Below are 19,482 nucleotides of genomic sequence, written 5' to 3'. Positions count from 1 at the left end.
CATTTGCTCCAACAAAAGCAAAACATAATTCTTTTCAAGTGAAACCAAGAAACCATATGCTGGGTCATAAGACAAATTTCAATAAATTTAAAAGAAATGAAATTATTCAAGGTGTGCTCTCTGCCTGCATGGAATTCAATTAGAAATCAATAATAATAATATACCTGGAAAAATCCCAAAATATTTAGAAATTAAACAACATCCTTCTAAATAATGCATAGGTGAAGGTAAAAAAAATCATACAACAAATCAGAGAATACTTTGACCTCTGTAATAATAAAAACATAACATACCTAAGCAGTGCTTAGAAATAGCTATAAATTCTTATATTAGAAAAGGAAAAAGATCTGAAATCAACCCAAGTATCCATCAACCAATGAACAGATAAATAAAACGTGGTATATACAATAGAATATTATTCACCATTAAAAAGGAATGATGTTCTGATTCATGCAACTACATGGATGAACCCTAAAGACATCACATTGAGTAAAATAAGCCAGACACAAAAGGACAAATATGGTGTGATCTCAGTGATATGAAATAATTAGAATATACAAACTCACAGAGTCAAAATCTAGAATACAGGTTACCAAGAGCTGGGTTGGGGGTAGGAAATGGCAGTATAATATAGTGAACCCTACTGTAAACAATGGACAATAATTAATAGTACAATTATAAAACTAATCTTTCATGAATTATAACAAATGTATATCACTAATGCAAGGTGTTAGTAATAGAGAGGTATACGGGAACTCTGTTTTCTGTGTTTTTATATTTTATGCATGAAATATAAAAATACCTATAACCGACAACTTGCCTAACAAAAATTATTAATAAAAGCTCCCAGAGATTAAAAAAAAATAGAACATTATTCCTTATATTAGGAATGAAACGGGACATCACCATAGATACCCAGACATTTAAAGGATAATAGGGGATTACCAAGAACAATTGTATACCAAAATTTGGACAACCTAAATGAAATGGACAAATTCCTTGAAAGATGCAAATTTTTAAACTGACAGAAGACAACATTTTAAAATTCTAAGTACTTAAGAAATTGAATTTATCATAAAAACTTCCCTATAAATAAACTCCAGCTGATGTGGTTTTTCTGGTGATTTCTATCAAACAATGAAGAAATAAGACCACTCCTATGCAAACTGTTTCAGAAAACAGAAAAGGAGAAAATACTTCTTGGCTCACAAGGTCACTGTTACTCTGATAGCAAATCCAAAAGAAAAGACTATAAGAAAATAAAACTACATGCCACTATCACTCATGGATGGACACAAAAATCTTATACAAAATACCAGCAAATCAAATCCAGCAATATATGAAAAGGATAAATACATTATGACCCAGTGCAATTCATTCAGATAATGTGAGGTTGGTTTCACATTTTTAAAAATCATGTAATTCATGTTATTAACAGAAAAAAGGTGAAGAGCTACATGAACTTCTCAGGAGATGCTGAAAAAGCATTTGACAAAATCCAACAATGATTCGTGATTGAAACACCACCACTCACAGCAACCCAGGAAATACAGGGAACAGCCTCAACCTGATAAGATGCCTGTACCTAAAAACCCTACAGCTGCCAATGTACTTACATGAAAAAAGAATGAAATGAACACATTCCCCCTAAGATGGGGAAAAAGACAAGAATGTCTATGTTCATCACGTCTATGCAACGCTGTTTTAAAGATCTAGTTAGTGCATTAAGGCAAGGAAAAGATTTAATCATGTACAGAGGAAATCCCAGGTGATCTATAGAAAAGCTACTAGGCCTAATCAGTGAATGCTTAACAAGGTCACAAAGACACAAAGTCAATATATTATATAGCAATAAACATCAGGAAATTCAAATTTTTAAAAATGCTATTTAAAATAGCACCAAAACCATGAAATACTTAGGGATAAATTCAGGAAAATGTCCAACATGTAGACAATGTAACTACAAAATACTGTAGAGATAAAGTAAAGCTAAGTAAATTTAAAGATACAATGTTCACTGATCGAAAGACTCAATATTGTTAAAATGTCAATTCTCCTGAAATTTATCTACAGATAAAATATAATCCCAGTTAAAATCCCAAAAGGCTTTTTGTAGAAATTAACAAAATGATTCTAAATTTTATATGGAAATTCAAGGACCTAAGATAGCCAAAACAATTTTGAGGAAGAAAAACAAAGTTGAAGGACTTACGCGTACTTGCTTTCAAGACTTACTCTGAAGTTATCATAATCAAGATAGGGTGGTATTGACATAAAGAAAGACAGACATATAGGTCATTGAAACAGAAGATAGTTTAGAAACACACACACACTATATGAGCAATTAATTTTCAACTGAGATTACAAGGTAATGAGGAAAAGTATAATATTTTCAAAAAATAGTGCTGAAATAACTGCTTATCCATATGGGAAAAAGTGAACCTCAATCCTTATCCTATGCCACACACAAAAACTAACTCCAAACCTATCATAGATCTAAATGCAAAAGTTAATACTACAAATGTCCAGAAACACTGGAGAAAACTTTCAGACATGGTTAAGAAAGGATGACTTGCATAGAACACAAAAAAAACCACAAATCATAATTTAAAAGCTCATAGATTAATTAAGAAATTTCTGGTCTTCAACACACACTATTAAGAAAATGAAAAAGTAAGTCCAAGACTACAAGAAAATATCCCCAATACACGTAACTGACAAAGGACTTACATCAGCATATATAAGGAACCTTAAAATTCAATAAAACAATATAATAAAAAATTAGCAAAGGATTTTCAACAGACTTAACCAGAGAGAAACAAATGGCAAATAAGCACTTGAAAAGATGTTCAATGCCATTAGTCGTCATAGAAATGCAAATTAAAACCACAATAATTTAGCATTACACATCTATAAGAATGGCAAAAGACAGGGCACAATGTGAAGAACTGAAACTTTTATACATTGCTGGTGAGAATGTAAATGGTACAACTTCTTGGAAAATTTTGGCAGTTTCTCTTAAAGCTGAACATATACATACCATATGACCTAGCAATACTATTTTATACTCAAAGAAAATAAAAACAAATGTCTACATAGACTTGTGCAGAAATGTTCATAGTCCCTTTATAAATAATGGTCTAGGCAGAAATCTGTAAGACCATGAGTGGTAAAAGATCCCCCACTCAAAAGATTATAAATTTAACAATACATATTGAACTGTACACGTACTTTGGGCATGTTTTATTATATGTAGGTTATATGGCCATAGATAAATATTTTTAAATAACAAAAATTTAAGAAGTATTTTTTCACAATTAAATTTTTCAGGAGAGCTTACCTTATTGAGTGCAACAATGAAGGGGCATTTTTTAGATTTTAAAAGGTTGATAGATTCAATTGTCTGGGGCTCCAAACCGTGCATGATATCAACAACTAAAATGGCAATATCACAAAGAGAGCTTCCTCTGTTTCTCAGATTACTGTTGAAAAGAGAGAAAGGATGTACAAATAGAAAACCTGGAAAATAATACTTTTACTTATTCAAATTCAATACTGGTGTCTTTGTAAAAGCTAAACAATAAGAAAATGATGTACATGCATTAAATTGTTAAAGTGCCATTATTCCTTAACTTGTCAAATGCTTATCTGATACATACAGTGAACTGATATTAGTTGGATGAATTAGCTCCAGAAGTTACTCCAATATTTCTGCCAATTTTACTGACCAGTTTTTGCACTAAGGAATATGGCCAAGGGACAAAATTAAAATATTCCACCTGCAATAGGTTTCACAGGAGATAGACTGGGTTTATGTACTAGGATTTGGTCTGCCTACCACATTAAGGAGGTGCTCTTTCAAAGCAGGAAAGACTTCCCTCTATAAAAAACAAGTATCCAAATAAAACACTACTAAAACAATTATGCATAGCTGGGGAATGGTAATTAAAGGGACCAAACACCTCAATTACCACCCAAGGTAAATCACCAATCGGACCTTCTCACCCACTGAACTTTTAGATTTTGTGATTTGAAGCAGTTTGCTTGATAACAAAAGATTCAAACTGTTCTTACCTGAAAGACTCATGCCCAGGAGTATCTATAATCAGCATTCCTGGAATTCGTACATTCTCTCTATCAAACTAGAAATAGTGGAGGGAAAGTACAGAGCTATTAAGGAAGCCAGAAAAAAGAAAACTTCTTTTTAAAGCTTCTAATTTAAAATCAATTAGTCTGCCACGAAAACTAAAAAGTATCTGTACTCCCTTTTCCAAATAAACTTTTAAAAGTTTGCTTGAGTCAACAAGCAAAGCACAACAGTTCATGCTTTGATCAATATCAAAAGTTCTGCAGAAAAAAAAAATGAAATGAGAAAATAGACCCGTTTTTTAAGATCATAAAACTAAAATGTAATTTAAGTTTCAGCCAATTATTACTGAAAGGTGATAAAAATGACAGAGCAAGTCATTTGAGAGTGATTATATATATAAGAAGCTAAATACTCAAGATGAGGTTCTCAATATCTAGAAAATTTATCTGGTCTAATTTTAAAGTGAGTCAACTCTCAGAAATACCTCAAAGTACGTTTTAAAGAACACTTTCACTATACCAACCTAAATTTTAATGAAAATTCATATGCTGCTTTATCCAAATCATGTCATAAATTCCTAACTTTCTGAACAAAAGCACATAAATATATGCAAACATTACAACAGGACTCATTCTCTTTTAACCTAAAAAGTAGTACTAATTAAGTTATACATACACACACACACACACACACCAAAAAAACCCTTCACAATGCTTATCTATATTTTCCATTAATTTTCAAATAATTTGTCAAAATTTTTTATCTCCTGATCAATAAAATATGATTCAAATGTAAACTATTTCAAATTTGCAATGTGATGGTCTTAAATTAACATTTAGTTGAATGTCATAATTAAATATTTTCATTTCAGTATCTTGAATACAAAGATAAAGAATTACAATTATTTGTCATATAGAGGTTATCACAAGAACTATAATACAGGCCTAATCTTGCTTCTTTAACAATGTTCTAAAATAACATGAGACTTCAAGTTCTGGCAAGATGGTGGAATAAGCTGATACAAACCCCCCAATTATTAATACATAAAAATGGTGACTAAAATACAACCAAAATAAAATTTAAACTATATATGGAGAACCCCCATGAACTAGATAGAAATAAGAGAGAATATGGAGCCTGAGAGATGAGCGTCCAAGTCTATGCCTTAGGGGCCTAAGGGATAGCAAAGGAAGTTCTAACATCTAGGGGTTGGGGCTTATTATTTAAACAGTTCAGAATTCATGGTCTTGGGCCATTTGAAGCAGGGAGCTGGAAATGAGACTCCTACCCAAGCAGCAGGACCTGGAAGGGCTTAACTCCCTACCATCAAAAACACAAAGAACAAAATAGAAATCATTCTCTAACTTAGGTTCATAAAGAGGGAATTAGTGTTAAAAGTCAAATCACTGGGCACTAAGGTGCTTGGTTCTTCCCAGGAAGCTAAGGCCACGTTGGGAGGAAGCCTTCACTGCATCCAGCAACTTGTACCGTGCCCAGCACCCGCTTGCACCAGGGCCTCCGTCTCCTAGTCTGCCTGCATCTACACAGCCCTCATACTCCACGACAATGAAGTCACTGTCACAGAGGGGAAGATCAATGCTCTCACTAAAGCAGTTGGTGTAAATGCTGAACCTTTCTAGCCTGGCTTGTTTGCAAAGGCGCTGGCCCATGTCAACACCAGGAGCCTCATCTGCAATTCAGGGGCAGGTGGACCTGCCCAGGGGCTGTACCAGTGGGAGGTCCTGCCCCGGTGGGCGGTTCTGCCTCCACCACCACTGCTGCCCCAGCTGAGAAGAAAAGTGGAAGCAAAGAGAGAAGAATCTGAGGAACTGGATGATGACATGGGCTTTGGTCTTTTTTAATAGACCTCTCTTTTGGAATGTGTTCAATATGACCACATATTGACCTATATAGTGCACAGTTCTCACGCCAAGAAAGAAATGAAATATTAGCTCCCAGGCAGCTGATAGGAGCAAATGTAAAAGAGCTGTATGGGGAATCTTCAAGAAACTAGGGAACACAGCACTCATGCTAGAAAACAAAAGCAAACAAAAACTCCCACGTGAAGATGAGCAGGCAATAAAAAGTTAAGAACCTTGGGTAGAAATGATCAATAACAGAGTCAAATATAACAGAAATATTAGTATTCCCAGAAAACCTTCAGCTAACAGAAATAAATGCATTTAAATTTACTTAAGTAGTACAGGAAGAAGATGAAACCAGGAGATAATAAAAACATATGAATTCTTCTAAAAGGAACTCCAAAAAGAGAAAGTAGAGGAATAAAGGGAATATCTGAAGCCGTAATAGCAAAGTATTAGAAATAAAAGAAAAATTGGTTCAGAAATGAAGAGTAAACTAGAATGAACACAAGCTTGAACAAACACAAACATGTATGCCTCAAGAAATAGAACATGGCAAGGAGAGAAGAAAAAGATTTCAGAGGGGTGTTCTATGGGAATTCTACACACATGCATGACTGTTTTGTAAATTCACAACTTCCGTAATAAAAATATATTTTAAAAAGTGTTTTAAACTTCTACTCTTCAAAAGGTACTACTGAGAGAAAAGACAAGACAGACTTGAAGAATACATTTACAAATCTATCTGATAAAGGACTTGTATCCAGAATTTATAAAGAATCCTCAAAATTAAAAAATAAGAAAACAAAACATCCCAATTATAAATGAGCTGAAGATCTGAATAAGCATTTCAAAAGAGATATACAAATAACAAATATGATGAAAAGATGCTCAGCAGAAGCATTACTCAGTTCAGAGGCATTGCCACTAACAAGTTCCACTGGTGTCCCAGTTCAAATCCAGGTGATTTCCTAATGACAACTTCCCAGTAAAATAGTATACACTCCTCCTTGGGCAGCTTCCCAGGAGCTTTCCAGGAACCCGGATGGGACCCATCTGGCCTTCCAGCAAGTTAGCAGAAAGCCTAGGGGGACAGTTTCCTGGCCAAGTCTACCGGTGCCTTCAGGAGATGGTTCTCTGCCCGCCAGCCTTAGTCTGTGATTGTGTGCGGCCTGGGAAAACCCAAAGTACTCCTCCAGTGGGCTTCAACCACACGTCTCCAATGAGGTCTGAATCCCAGCCTTGAAAAGGGCTGTCTCCTCTAAAATGTGCTCCTTTGCTGGATACTCTCCCTTCAACTCTAGAGTATCCTTTGACTGTCTTTTTCTTTCCTCTTACCCAGGTCACCATTACTCCAATCCCCTTGATTCTTTTTATCAAACTTCCTTGTTCAAATAACTGTCACTTCTTTCCCCTGATTTGGACGTTAATTATTACATTTTAACAATGCAGGAAGAATACAACTGCTAAAATAAACAAAACAAGAGAGACAGAATGGGAAGAGCATACACAAAATTTTTAAAAATTGTTTCAGCAATCATGCAGGTGGTAGTGTTGGTAGTGTTGGTACTGCTATTCTGAGAATGTTGTGTATGTAATATGGGAAAGCATGATAGTCTAATTCTATTACCCCCAGTCCTTGAGACCTAGGATTCTCGATTTCAGAAGGGAAAAAAAGAGAAATACAGATATAATTAGGAAGAGGTTAAGAAAATACTTGAAGTCCTAAGCATGAATTAAAAGTATCAATATGGGGAAGCGGATGTAGCTCAATAGACAGAGCGTCTGCCTTCCATATAGGAGGTCTAAGGGTTCGATACCCAGGGCCTCCTGGCTCGTGTGGTGAGCTGGCCCACGCGCAGTGCTGCTGCGCACAGAGTGCCGGCCCTCGCAGGGATGCCCCTGCGTAAGGGTGTCCCCCGTGCAAGGAGTGGCCCCTGTGCAAGGAGAGCTGCCCCGCGCAAAACCACAGCCCACCCAGGAATGGTGCCACACACACAGAGAGCTGATGCAGCAAGATGACACAACAAAAAGAGACACAGATCCCAAGTGCTGCCTGATGGAAATACAAGCGGACACAGAACACACAGCAAATGGACACAGAGAGCAGACAACGGGGCAGGGGGAGAATAAATAAATCTTAAAAAAAAAAAAAGTGTCAAGATAAACTAATGAGGAATTGTATTTATACAGACACACATGCACACGTTTTAATTTTCTAGCTCTGTCCACTGCCCAGTGTCCAGAATGCTAGCCTGAAAGCCAATTTCCATGAAAACTAATAGCATTTCTTGAAGCAGTGATCACTTCAGGCCTGGGGCAGGAAATGTATAAGATGAACTAGATCATCCTGCCATGCCTGATAGCTGGATACAAATAAAGACTAATACTACTATAACTGTATTCAAAACACACAGGAGCCAGCCACAGGGCAAAGATGGAACTATCTCAGCATCAGTAATAGAACTGAAATGAAATAAAAAAGAGTAAATATGTTTAAATTTACATTTAGAGTTCATAATACAAAACAAAACTGGCCACTCTTTATTTTGAAAACTGGTAAAGAAGGTACAGGACCAGGCATTTATTCTGCCTTTCCTATATATATTATCTCTGAGTAACCAAACAATAAGGCAGTTTCTCTACAGAAGTAATCCAATAAATAAAGGAAGATGAATGGTAGAATTGGAATATCACCATTTTACAACCCCTAATCCATTTAAAAAAAAAAACGATTATCACCATTAAAGTTGCTCTGGGGTAGAAGAAAAGGGTTTTGACTGGGAAGGGACATGTATGTGGAGGGCTTCTGAGAGGGCTGACATTCTATCTTCTCAAAGAGATTTGTACTGTTATGATTCATTAAGCATTACATGATTTTCTTTATGTTATCTAAAACAATTTTGAGAAAAAAGGGAGATAAGGAAAATGTAATCAATATAATAGAAAGAGTGGAAAAACAGAATTTTTAAAGATGGAGATGAATGGTATTTAAAAGTATTAGAACAAGGAGGGGAAGCACATGCTCTAACTTCAGAACAGTAGTTATCTCTGGGAGAGAAAAGGAAGGCCTAAAGCAAATCAGTGCTTTATTTACATACTAACATGTTCATTTTAAATGGTGGTGAAATAGTTATCTGATATACTACTCTCTGTGTTGTTTTTTTTCTTTTTAATAGTTAATGGTCACTTCCTTTATATCTTTTTTTATTTTAAAAGATTTTTTAATTTCTCTCCCCTTCCCCACCCCACTCCCGGTTGTCTGTTCTATGTGTCCATTTGCTGTGTGTTCTTCTGTGTCTGCTTCTCTTCTTGTCTGCGGCACCGGGAATCTGGGTCTCTCTTTGTTGCGTCATCTTGCTGCATCAGCTCTCCATGTGTACGGCGCCACTCCTGGACAGGCTGCACTTTTTTCGCACTGGGCAGCTCTCTTTATGGGGCACACTCCTTGTGGGTGGGGCTCCCCTACGTGGGGAACACCCAAGTGGCTCAGCACTCCTTGCGTGCATCAGCACTGCACGAGGGCCAGCTCACCACATAGGTCAGGAGGCCCTGGGTTTGAACCCTGGACCTCCCGTGTGGTAGGCAGACATTCTATACATTGAACCAAATGTGCTTCCCATCTGTACTTTTTCTTTTGATTGAAATAATTTGTATTCTAATTTTTGTTAGAGAATAAAACTCCCATGTGAAATATAGGGTTACTTACGTTTTTAATCATCTTAGTTTGTTCATTAATAGCTTCAAGGGGAACATTAGTGGCCCCAATTTGCTGTGTGATGCCACCTGCTTCACCATCCTGTACATGAGTATGACGGAGCTGTGAGAAGACAGATGTGTATTTTGAAACTGATGAAGACAATATATTGTAAACAGAATTGCCTATTTGTGCTATGGTTTTTATTAGCTTTTTTAAAAAATTTCTTTTTATTTTATTAACTTTTAAAAAGACTAATAGAAAGTGAGGTTATTGAAAATGTTTAGTTAGCTATTTAAAAATTTATATCAATTCATAAAATATTCTTACCTTATCCAGAATTTTTGTCTTCCCTGTGTCCACATGTCCAAGGACACAGATAACAGGAGCTCTTAGCTTTTCTGTATTTACATTTTTACTATGTTCAAATCTCCGTTTCTAGAAATAAAATTTAAAAACATAAAAATTATTATTTCAAGCCCTCACCGTCATTATTTTCCTTTCACTGTTTTGCCCTGATAACAGAATACCACAACCTGCATCCAAGGTCTATATTGACATCATTATAGGTAATTAATTTTACAATGTAAACTTTACAGTCTAAATCTTATCACAGCCATCTAGGCAAGGAAAAACCTGCTTAAGAGAGATTTCAGACTCATGCTATTAAATATGAATAAGAATGGTGTGTGGAGTTGGCGCAAACTTTCTAAACACTTTTGTATACAGCTAGTTTTACAAAATATAATCAATTTGGTTTTCTGTCATACTTCACAATTCAGACATTCTAATGCATTTAAACAAATTCTTTAGACTTAAGAATTGTGGAGATTATTTCAAATTTTTACCCAGTATACAAATGCTATAAAACGTCAATTAGGAGGCTATTAATTAAGCCTCTGCTTAAATAAATCCAGTGCCATTTACTACCTTCCCAAGGTACTACCACTTTCATGTACACCAATAACTATGAGAAAAGCTTTTCCTTGAGCCGAAATGTTCTTCTATGTAGCACTACCTAAATACTTCAGTTTTCTGATAACCAACAAATACTGGCCTATATATATACATATATATATATATAGTCCCTCAAAATGACAACCTTTTAAGTACAATATAACTGATTTACAAATGAGATAAGACTTTCATCAAAACCCTGAAGTAATGTCATTTACCAACCATTTTCCAGGTAAAATCCATTTTTATATAAGAGCTCTTTATTTTCATTTCTAGCACTAAACACAGGAGGGAAATGGTCCTGCAATGACAAACGTTTAAGACTTGCAGATGTGAGCCTGAAAGACTTATTTACTAAAAGTAATACATAGCAGCCTCATACTATGTACAACTCAAATTCAAAATTATTTTAATTAAGACTTGACATAGTTGAAAACTGCCCGCCTCTCCCACACTTGGTAAAACTGTTAAGCTTTTCTGGAGGGCAATGTGATACAGACTCAGACACAGGAATTCCACCTCTAAGTATTTATCCTGAAGCACTGACAGGACAAATCTACAAAGATGTACTTGTACAACAAAAGTGTTTGCTCACTGCAGTACTGTTTATAATAGTGAAAGAGATATTAAGCGTAACATAATGGATATTGGCAGGATTCATAACGAGTGTTTTCCAAACACCATGGCCGATACCCATCGACTGCCTAAGACGCATCTAGGTAGAGATCCCAATCCACCATGAAGATTCTGACTCAGGAAGTCTGGGGTGGAGCTCACAAAATTCTAAAACGTAGCAAGATTTTGGATCCATGAGATTAAATTAAGATCCTTTTATAAAACAGAATACAAAATGAGGCTGCTAAACAGGCTGAGATGGGACTTCTTGAATGATGGGATAAGGGGTTTGGCAAATACTTTTTTTTCCTGAAAATGCAACGCTAAAACTGGACACAAAACAATAAAAAATAAAAATAAAAATAAAAAAAGCAAAACAAACAAAAAGTCATTTAAAGACCATGGAAATCGGGAAACGGACTTTGGCCCAGTGGTTAGAGAGTCCGTCTACCACATGGGAGGTCCGCAGTTCAAGCCCCGGGCCTCCTTGACCCGTGTGGAGCTGGCCCATGCGCAGTGCTGATGCGCGCAAGGAGTGCCGTGCTACACGGGTGTCCCCCACGTAGGGGAGCCCCACGCGCAAGGAGTGCACCCATATGGAGAGCCGCCCAGCGCGGAGGAGGAGCAGCCTGCCCAGGAATGGCGCCGCCCACACTTCCCGTGCTGCTGACGACAACAGAAGCGGACAAAAAAAGACGCAGCAAAAAGATACAGAAAAACAGACAACCGGGAGAGGGGAGGGGAATTAAATAAATAAAAAATAAATCTTTAAAAAAAAAAAAGACCATGGAAATTGGCCAAAGAAATATTTAATTCAAGGAAGTCTATAACCTTCTGGTGGCGGACTTGGCCCAGTGGTTGGGGCGTCCGTCTACCATATGGGAGGTCCACGGTTCAAACCCCGGGCCTCCTTGACCCGTGTGGAGCTGGCCCATGTGCAGTGCTGATGCATGCAAGGAGTGCCGTGCCACGCAGGGGTGTCCCCTGCCTGGGGAGCCCCACGCGCAGGGAGTATGCACGGTAAGGAGAGCCGCCCAGTGCGAGGGAGGGTGCAGCCTGCCCAGGAATAGTGCTGCAAACACGGAGAGCTGACAAAACAGGATGACGCAACAAAAAGAAGCACAGATTCCTGTGCCGCCGGCGGCAGCAGAAGCAGACAAATACGCAACAAAATAGACACAGAAAACAGACAGCTGGGGTGGGGTGGGGGGGGGAGGGAGGAAGGGAGAGAAATAAATAAATCTTAAAAAAGAAAAAAAAGTCTATGACCTTTTGTAAAAACAATGGAAGGAACAATGAGTTTTACACAGGAGCTATTCCATCACTCCTCCCACTCCTATAGCTTACATGGGGCAGAAGTGGTGTGAGTTAGTGGAATTCGTGCTTTCATGCTTTGGGGCATTGTCAAAAACAATACTGAGGAAGCAGATGTGGCTCAAGCAGTTGGGCACCCGCTTACCAAACAAAGGGAAAGGAATCAAAAGAAACATCCTTAAGGGGCCCAGATGTTGCTCCTAGCAGACACACACTTGAGAACAGCTACTACAAATATGTTCAAAAAACTAAAATGAACCATGTTTAAAAAAATTAAGGAAAATGTGATAAGAATGATGACTCATCAAATGGAGTATATAACAAAAAGAAACAAATTATTTTTAAAAATACACATGGAGGGGGAGCAGATATGGCTCAAATGGTTAAGCACTGCCTACCACATGGGAGGTCTCAGGTTTGGTTCCCAGTGCCTCCAGAAAGGGCAAAAACAAATGACAAGAAAAATAAATGAGGGAAGCAACTCAGAGAAGCTGATATGGCTCAGTGGTTGAGCACCGGCTTCCCACATACAAGGTCCCAAGTTCAATCCTTGGCCACTTGTACTTGGGGAAAAAAAAAGGAAATTCTGGATTTGAAAAGTTAAATAAATTTAAAATAAATGATGATCTGAGTTAGCAGAAGAATCAAGAGAACCTGAAGATAGATTAATAGAGATTATTCAGTCTAACCAATGGAAAGAAAAAAGAAGGGAAAAAATTAAGAGAGCCTCAGAAACCTGAAGGACACAATCTAGTGAACCAATGTTCATGTAATGAGAATTCCAGAAGAACAGGAGAAAGAAAAAATATTTGAAGAAATAAAGGCCAAAAGAAATCCATACTGAAAGAACCATTTTGACAACTGTCAAAAGCCGAAGTCAAAAACAAAATCTTGAAAGAAACAAGAGAAAAATCACTTGTCATGAATAAGGTAAACCCAATAAGATTAATAACTGATTTCTCACCAGAAATAATGGAGGTCAGGAGACAGCGGGATGACGTATTTAAGTGAACGAAAAATAAAAACCTGTTAACCAGAAATTCTGTGTGCAGCAAAATGTGCCTTAAAAACTGACCGTGAAATAAACTAATTTCCAGATTACAAAAAGACTAAGAGAATTCACTGTTACCAGATTGGCATTCTAAGAGAAATATCACAAGATATATTTCAGACTGAAAGAAATGACACCTAAAGGTAATCTTGACTCAGAGTAAGGGAAAAAAAGAGTACCAGTAAAAGTAAATAAAAAGGTAAATATAAATGCCAGTAAAAATGTGTATTTTTCTACTGCTCGTGATTTTAAAAACTTCATTAAACAATAATTTTACTGTTTGAATTCTACTACATGATCCTATTTATATGAAATTAAAGAGGAGTCAAATCTAATAGAGACAAAAAATAGATCAATGGTTGCCTGGGGTAATGGTGGGAATGGCAATTAACTGTAAACAGGCAAAGGAATCTTACTGGTGTGATCAAACTATTCTAAAAGTGGATTATGGTGATGGCTGCTCAACTCAGTAAACTGAACTGTACACTTAAGATGAGAGACTTTCATAGTATGTAAATTATAGTTCAGGTAAGCTATTTATTAAAAGTTCTAATTACCTATTTTAAAAAAATAGGATAAACCTTGAAGGTCTCATGTTGAGTAAAATAAGCTAGACAGAAAAAGGACAAATAATGTATAATCTCATTGATATGAAATAATTAGAATAAGCAAATTCCTAGAGCCAGAAACTAGAATAAAGGTTATCAGAGGCTGGTCTGGGGGTATGAAATAGACAGTTAATGCTTATTGGTAAAGAATTTCTGTTTGGGATGATGGGGAAGTTTTGGTAATAAATGGCAGCATGGGAAGCGGACTTGGCTCACTGGTTAGGGCGTCCGTCTACCACATGGGAGGTCCACGGTTCAAACCTCGGGCCTCCTTGACCCGTGTGGAGCTGGCCCATGCGCAGTGCTGATGCACACAAGGAGTGCCCTGCCATGCAGGGGTGTCCCCTGCATAGGGGAGCCCCAAGTGCAAGGAGTGCGCCCCATAAGGAGAGCCGCCCAGCGTGAAAGAAAGAGCAGCCTGCCTAAGAATGGTGCCATCCACACGGAGAGCTGACACAACAAAATGACTCAACAAAAAGAGACACAGATTCCTGTGCCGCTGACAACAGAAGCGAACAAAGAAGTCGTAGCAAAATAGAGACAGAGAACAGATAACCGGGGCAGGGGGGTGGGTGGGAAGGGGAGAGAAATAAATAAATAAATAAATCTTTAAAAAATAAAAAATAAAAAAATAAATGGCAGCACAACAAGCAGGTAATTAACACCAATGAAATATATATTTTGCATGTGGTTAAAAAGGGGAAATTATAGGTTGTATGCATCTTGCTAGAATAAAAACTAAAAAAAAAACAGAAAACAAAAACCATACAACTGTACAACACAGTGAGCCCTAATATAAACTATGAACTATGGTCAATAGTATAATTAGAGTAATACTTTTTCATCTGTTGTAGCAGAAGTACCACACTAATGCAAAGTGTTAAAAATAGGGGAAACTGTGCATATGAAGAGAGTTATTTGAGAACTCTGTATGATCTTTCTGTAAACCTCCAGTAAAAGAAAAAAAAGGCACTTATGATATATAAGGATGTAATAAAAATTACGAAGATAACACAAAACCAGGGACAGGAGGCGATGAAGCTATGCTGTAGCAAAGAATGACACCAGATAGTAACAAATCCATAGGAAGAAATGAGAAGCAATATATATGTAAATATGTAGGTTAATATAAGTCTATATTTTTTTCCTTTTGTTTAACTACTTCAAAATATATAAGATCAAATAAGGCAATAAAAAAGATTTTTTTGGGTTTATGACAAATATAACATGTTTGATAACAATGGCACAAAGAAAGGGAGTGGGAATAGAGCAAATATCGCATGATCTCAGTAACATGAAACAGGATAAGCAAATTCCAGGAGTCTGAAGCTCCCCCAGGGTGGGGGAGGGGAATGGGGAGTTAATGTTTAATTAGCACCATGTTTCTGTTTGGGGTGATAGCAGTGGTACATTGTGAATATGACTGGAAGCAATGAATTGTGAATTTGAATGTAGTTGAAAGCAAAAATTTGCAGTTGTATATATGTTACTAGAATGAAAAAAAATTTAAGAACTGTAGGACTGTACAACACAAACAGTGGCCCGAAGATAAGCCATGGAATGTGGTTATTGATATAAGGATGTTGATACCGTTTCATTAGTTGTGACAGGGTGCCATACTGGTGCAAAGTATGAGTGATGGGGAGGACTGTGGAGGGAGGGGGGAGAGGTGCAAGCACTGTATTTTCTGCATGAATTTTCTGTAAACCTGCAACTTATCTAATTTTAAAAATTACATGAAAAAGCAAAAGAGGTCCACAGAAAAGAATACATATAAAATTTAATATTTTTACTTAAACATTTCTTAAAACTGTAATCTCATACACAGAACTATTAACAAACCTTGGGAGTGGAATGATGGGCTAACCTTTACTTTCTGCTTTATGTAAGTTTTTGTTTGTTTTAAAATCAGCAAACATAGTACAGATATTTTACTTGTCTCTCAAACATGGGTATGGTGCAAGGAAATTGGTTAGGGTGCTGTGGAAAGAGGTAGAATCATACTGGGAGAGGGGAAGAGAATGCTACTGAAATCCAGAGGGCAGAGGGCAGGTCAGGGATGCTGCCTACCATCCCACAATGAAGACCCACACAATAAAGAATTTTCTGGTCTGAAATATCAACAGTGCTGGAGCTAAGAAACCATAATTTGGAACTACTGACCTTTTTAGACGTTTCAAAATCCAGAAAATGTATCCCTCTTTGGACTTTATGGACAAAAAAAGCAAGCACTGATATATAGGTTTTAAAACAAAATTTTAGGAAATGGATGTGGTTCAGGTGATTGGGCTCCCATCTCCCATATAGGAGGTCCTGGGTTCGATTCCCAGGGCCTCCTGGTAAAGGCAAGCTGGCCCACACAGGAGTGCTGGCCTGCACAAGAACGCTGGCCTGCACGGAGTACTGGCCCATGCAGAGAGCTGGCACAGCAAGATGACGCAACAAAAACAGTCACAGAGGAGAGGCAATAAGAGATGCAGCAGACCGGGAAGCTGAGGTGGTGCAAGAGATTGAGCACCTCTCTCTCACTCCAGAAGGACCCAGGATCAGTTCCCAGTGCTGCCTAAAGTGAGAACAAGCAGACAAAGAACACACAGCAAATGGACAGAGAAAGCACACAGTGAGCACAAAACAAAGGGGGGGGGGGGGGTGAGAAGTAAATGGTTAAAGAAGAAAAAAAAAATTTTAATGAAAAATTAGATTTATACATGGAAAGATGAAAAAGAGAAAACTAAAATAGTTTTTAGCTTTGAAATAGGTTAGCATCCTCAAGTAAGCTAAAGAACTTTTTAAAAGATCATTTATGCTAAGCTGAAGGAACTAAAGAAAACTTTCTCTGGAAGCCTACTGAATTAGGTAAGAAAACTAGAGAAAGCCCATTAATTATGTGGTCTTCATTAAATAAGAGCCTCTTCAAACCATTAGATTTAAAAATCTAAGGTGATCCAATGCTTCATACTGACTAATGTAAATATGTGAGAAAAACACATAAATGACATTCATAACTAGAGAGCATTTATTCAGACTATCTCTGCCTATCTATAAAACAAACATCCTGCAATTAAAATTAGGAGAAAATAAACAAGAAAAAAACGATGAATCATTCACCATTCTGAATAAGGAAAGGGAGTGAAGTCCTTGGATTACAATAGTGTCAAAGGCCTATATGTCTAAACATTACAACCAAATGGAAAAAACACTGCTCTGAAATACTTTTTAAAAATGGTGCTCAGTTTAAAACGCTTTAGTTGTAAACTATGGTGTTTGTTCTAATGATTGAGCAGAGAGAGAGAATAGGGAGAAAAGAAGGAAAGAGAAAGGGAAAAACAAATACCTCAATCCTCCGTTTTGCTTTATCATAAGCCCTTTCTTCTTTAGTTCGATCATCATCAGAGTCAGATTCAGATTCTGAGCTCACTTCTTTACTTGGCTTTTTATCTAAGGTTTTTCCCTCATCTTTCTCGTCTGACACCTTTTCATCTTCTTCATCATCTTCACTGCCTTCACTTTCTCCTTCCTCCTCTTCTTCTTCACTCTCTTCTTCCTCCTCTTCCTCCTCCTCTTCTTCCTCCTCTTCTTCAGGGTTTTCTTTTACTTCTATATGCACTGTATTTCCTTCTTTTAGAGAAACAAATAGAATTTCAAATAAACGAAATTTTAAATGATACGTGTGTATCAAGAAATTGAGACTTTAAGGTAAAGGCCAATAATACTGAAAGTATATCAATTAAGGCAGTTAACACTACAGTATATCATTAATTGCAAATTAATGTTCTGCTGCATCTTAACTGCAAAGTGTCCCTATGCTATAGGAATGACTTGTCATTTCACAGTGAAAACTGAATGCATAAAATCATACTTTAGGAAGAGGGAAAAAAGGTGTATTAATGAGCCAGGACTGAAGGGAGGAGAGAAACTCAAGTGACGTGAATGCATTATTTAGTACTACTTTAATCTTGGGATCATTTGCTGATTCTGGGGGAGACAGTTGAAATGCTAAGCAGGGCTTTTAATAATCCCCTCAGTGATAGGATTTGGAAGGTGCGAATGGGAACAGACATTTGGGAACATGTTCACTGAAGGATGAAATTTCTGAAGGGATGTCCTTGGGGAGCACCCAGGAGTAGCAGACAATCTTTTTATTCTCTCAATCCTGAATTTAGAAAAAGTAATTCCATATTGCTAGTTCCCTCAGACTCCAAGCAGAAGTAAATACAGCTGCTTTTTGGAGAAATATAACACCACCCTTGGCCTCAAACTATTTCTACAGTTTGACAAGTACAATGTCTTGCACAATCTATAAAAGTAATGAAGCACAGTAAACAACGCACATGAAGAATGTCTTCATATTGACACCTGAGCAGTTTTCATATGGAAGTTATTAAACCAAATTTTAAAATAACTACTCTTATAACATTCAGGAAGCAAAAAAAAGATTCAATACTTAAGAAGAGAAATGAGAAAATACAAAAAAATAGTAAAGTAGAAATTCTCACACTAGAATATGTAAGAAATGAACTCAATGGAGGGATTTCACAGCAGAGTAGAAACAGCTAAGGGAAGAATTAATAAACTAGAAGACAGACCAGAAGAAACAATTTAGAATGAATCACAGAGACTCAAAAAGGTGAAAATACAGAATAGAGGATAAGTATAGGCGAATACAGTAAGAAGGTCTATCACAGTTTTATCTGGAACCACTAAAGGAAATAATAGCACACAGCAATGCAAAAATGAGAAAAACATAAAACCACATATTCAAGAAGCTCTACAAGTCCAAAGTAAAGTAAGTAAAGAGAAATCTACTTTGAGCATATCATGATAAAACTGCTGAGAACCAAAACCACAAGTAAAATTTAGGCTGATAACTGAGTTTTCAATAAAAATAATGAAAGCCAAGACAAGGGAATAAAATCTTCAGAGTTCTAAAATTTCAACCTAGAATTCTTTAGAAAAGCAAAAATAGAATGTGTCACTTGTTAGGTGACATGCTAAAGGAAATCGTAAAAAAGTGTTCAAGTAGCAGGAGAATGATTCCAAATGGAACATCAGAGATACAGAATGAAATGAAGCACAATTAAATGCTAAGTATGTGGGTAAACTTAAATAAATATTGACTATTAAAAAAATAATAAGTTATTATGGGATTTAAAAGATACACAGAATTAAAAGAAATGCGTGCATTGATACATAAACTGAAAGGTGGGTAAAAGTAGTTCAAGTGGTAGGAGGCCCTTGCATTGTCTGGAAAGAAGGTAACAGATTTAGTTCAAAGATGTATGTTAAAA

General features: G+C 36.8%; 1 protein-coding gene across 2 annotated transcripts in view; it reads right to left on the bottom strand.

The window, feature by feature from the left end:
* EIF5B (eukaryotic translation initiation factor 5B) overlaps positions 1 to 19,482 on the bottom strand; it is a 68,470-nt gene that overhangs the window by 11,630 nt on the left and 37,358 nt on the right. Inside the window, exons 10-14 of one of the 2 annotated variants that reach the window (XM_058278190.2) lie at positions 17,529 to 17,812; positions 9,980 to 10,087; positions 9,662 to 9,772; positions 4,075 to 4,142; positions 3,341 to 3,482 (exon numbers count right to left, since the gene is read on the bottom strand). In XM_058278190.2, the coding sequence (XP_058134173.1) occupies positions 3,341 to 3,482; positions 4,075 to 4,142; positions 9,662 to 9,772; positions 9,980 to 10,087; positions 17,529 to 17,812 (713 nt within the window). The remainder of the gene's footprint in view (positions 1 to 3,340; positions 3,483 to 4,074; positions 4,143 to 9,661; positions 9,773 to 9,979; positions 10,088 to 17,528; positions 17,813 to 19,482) is intronic. The other variant, XM_058278191.2, reaches the window with a different exon arrangement.

The sequence above is a fragment of the Dasypus novemcinctus genome, chromosome 17 (genome assembly GCF_030445035.2).
Source record: "Dasypus novemcinctus isolate mDasNov1 chromosome 17, mDasNov1.1.hap2, whole genome shotgun sequence".
NCBI lineage: Eukaryota > Metazoa > Chordata > Mammalia > Cingulata > Dasypodidae > Dasypus > Dasypus novemcinctus.
Note: the sequence above shows the minus strand (reverse complement) of the source record. Positions and strands in the feature narration are given on the sequence as shown.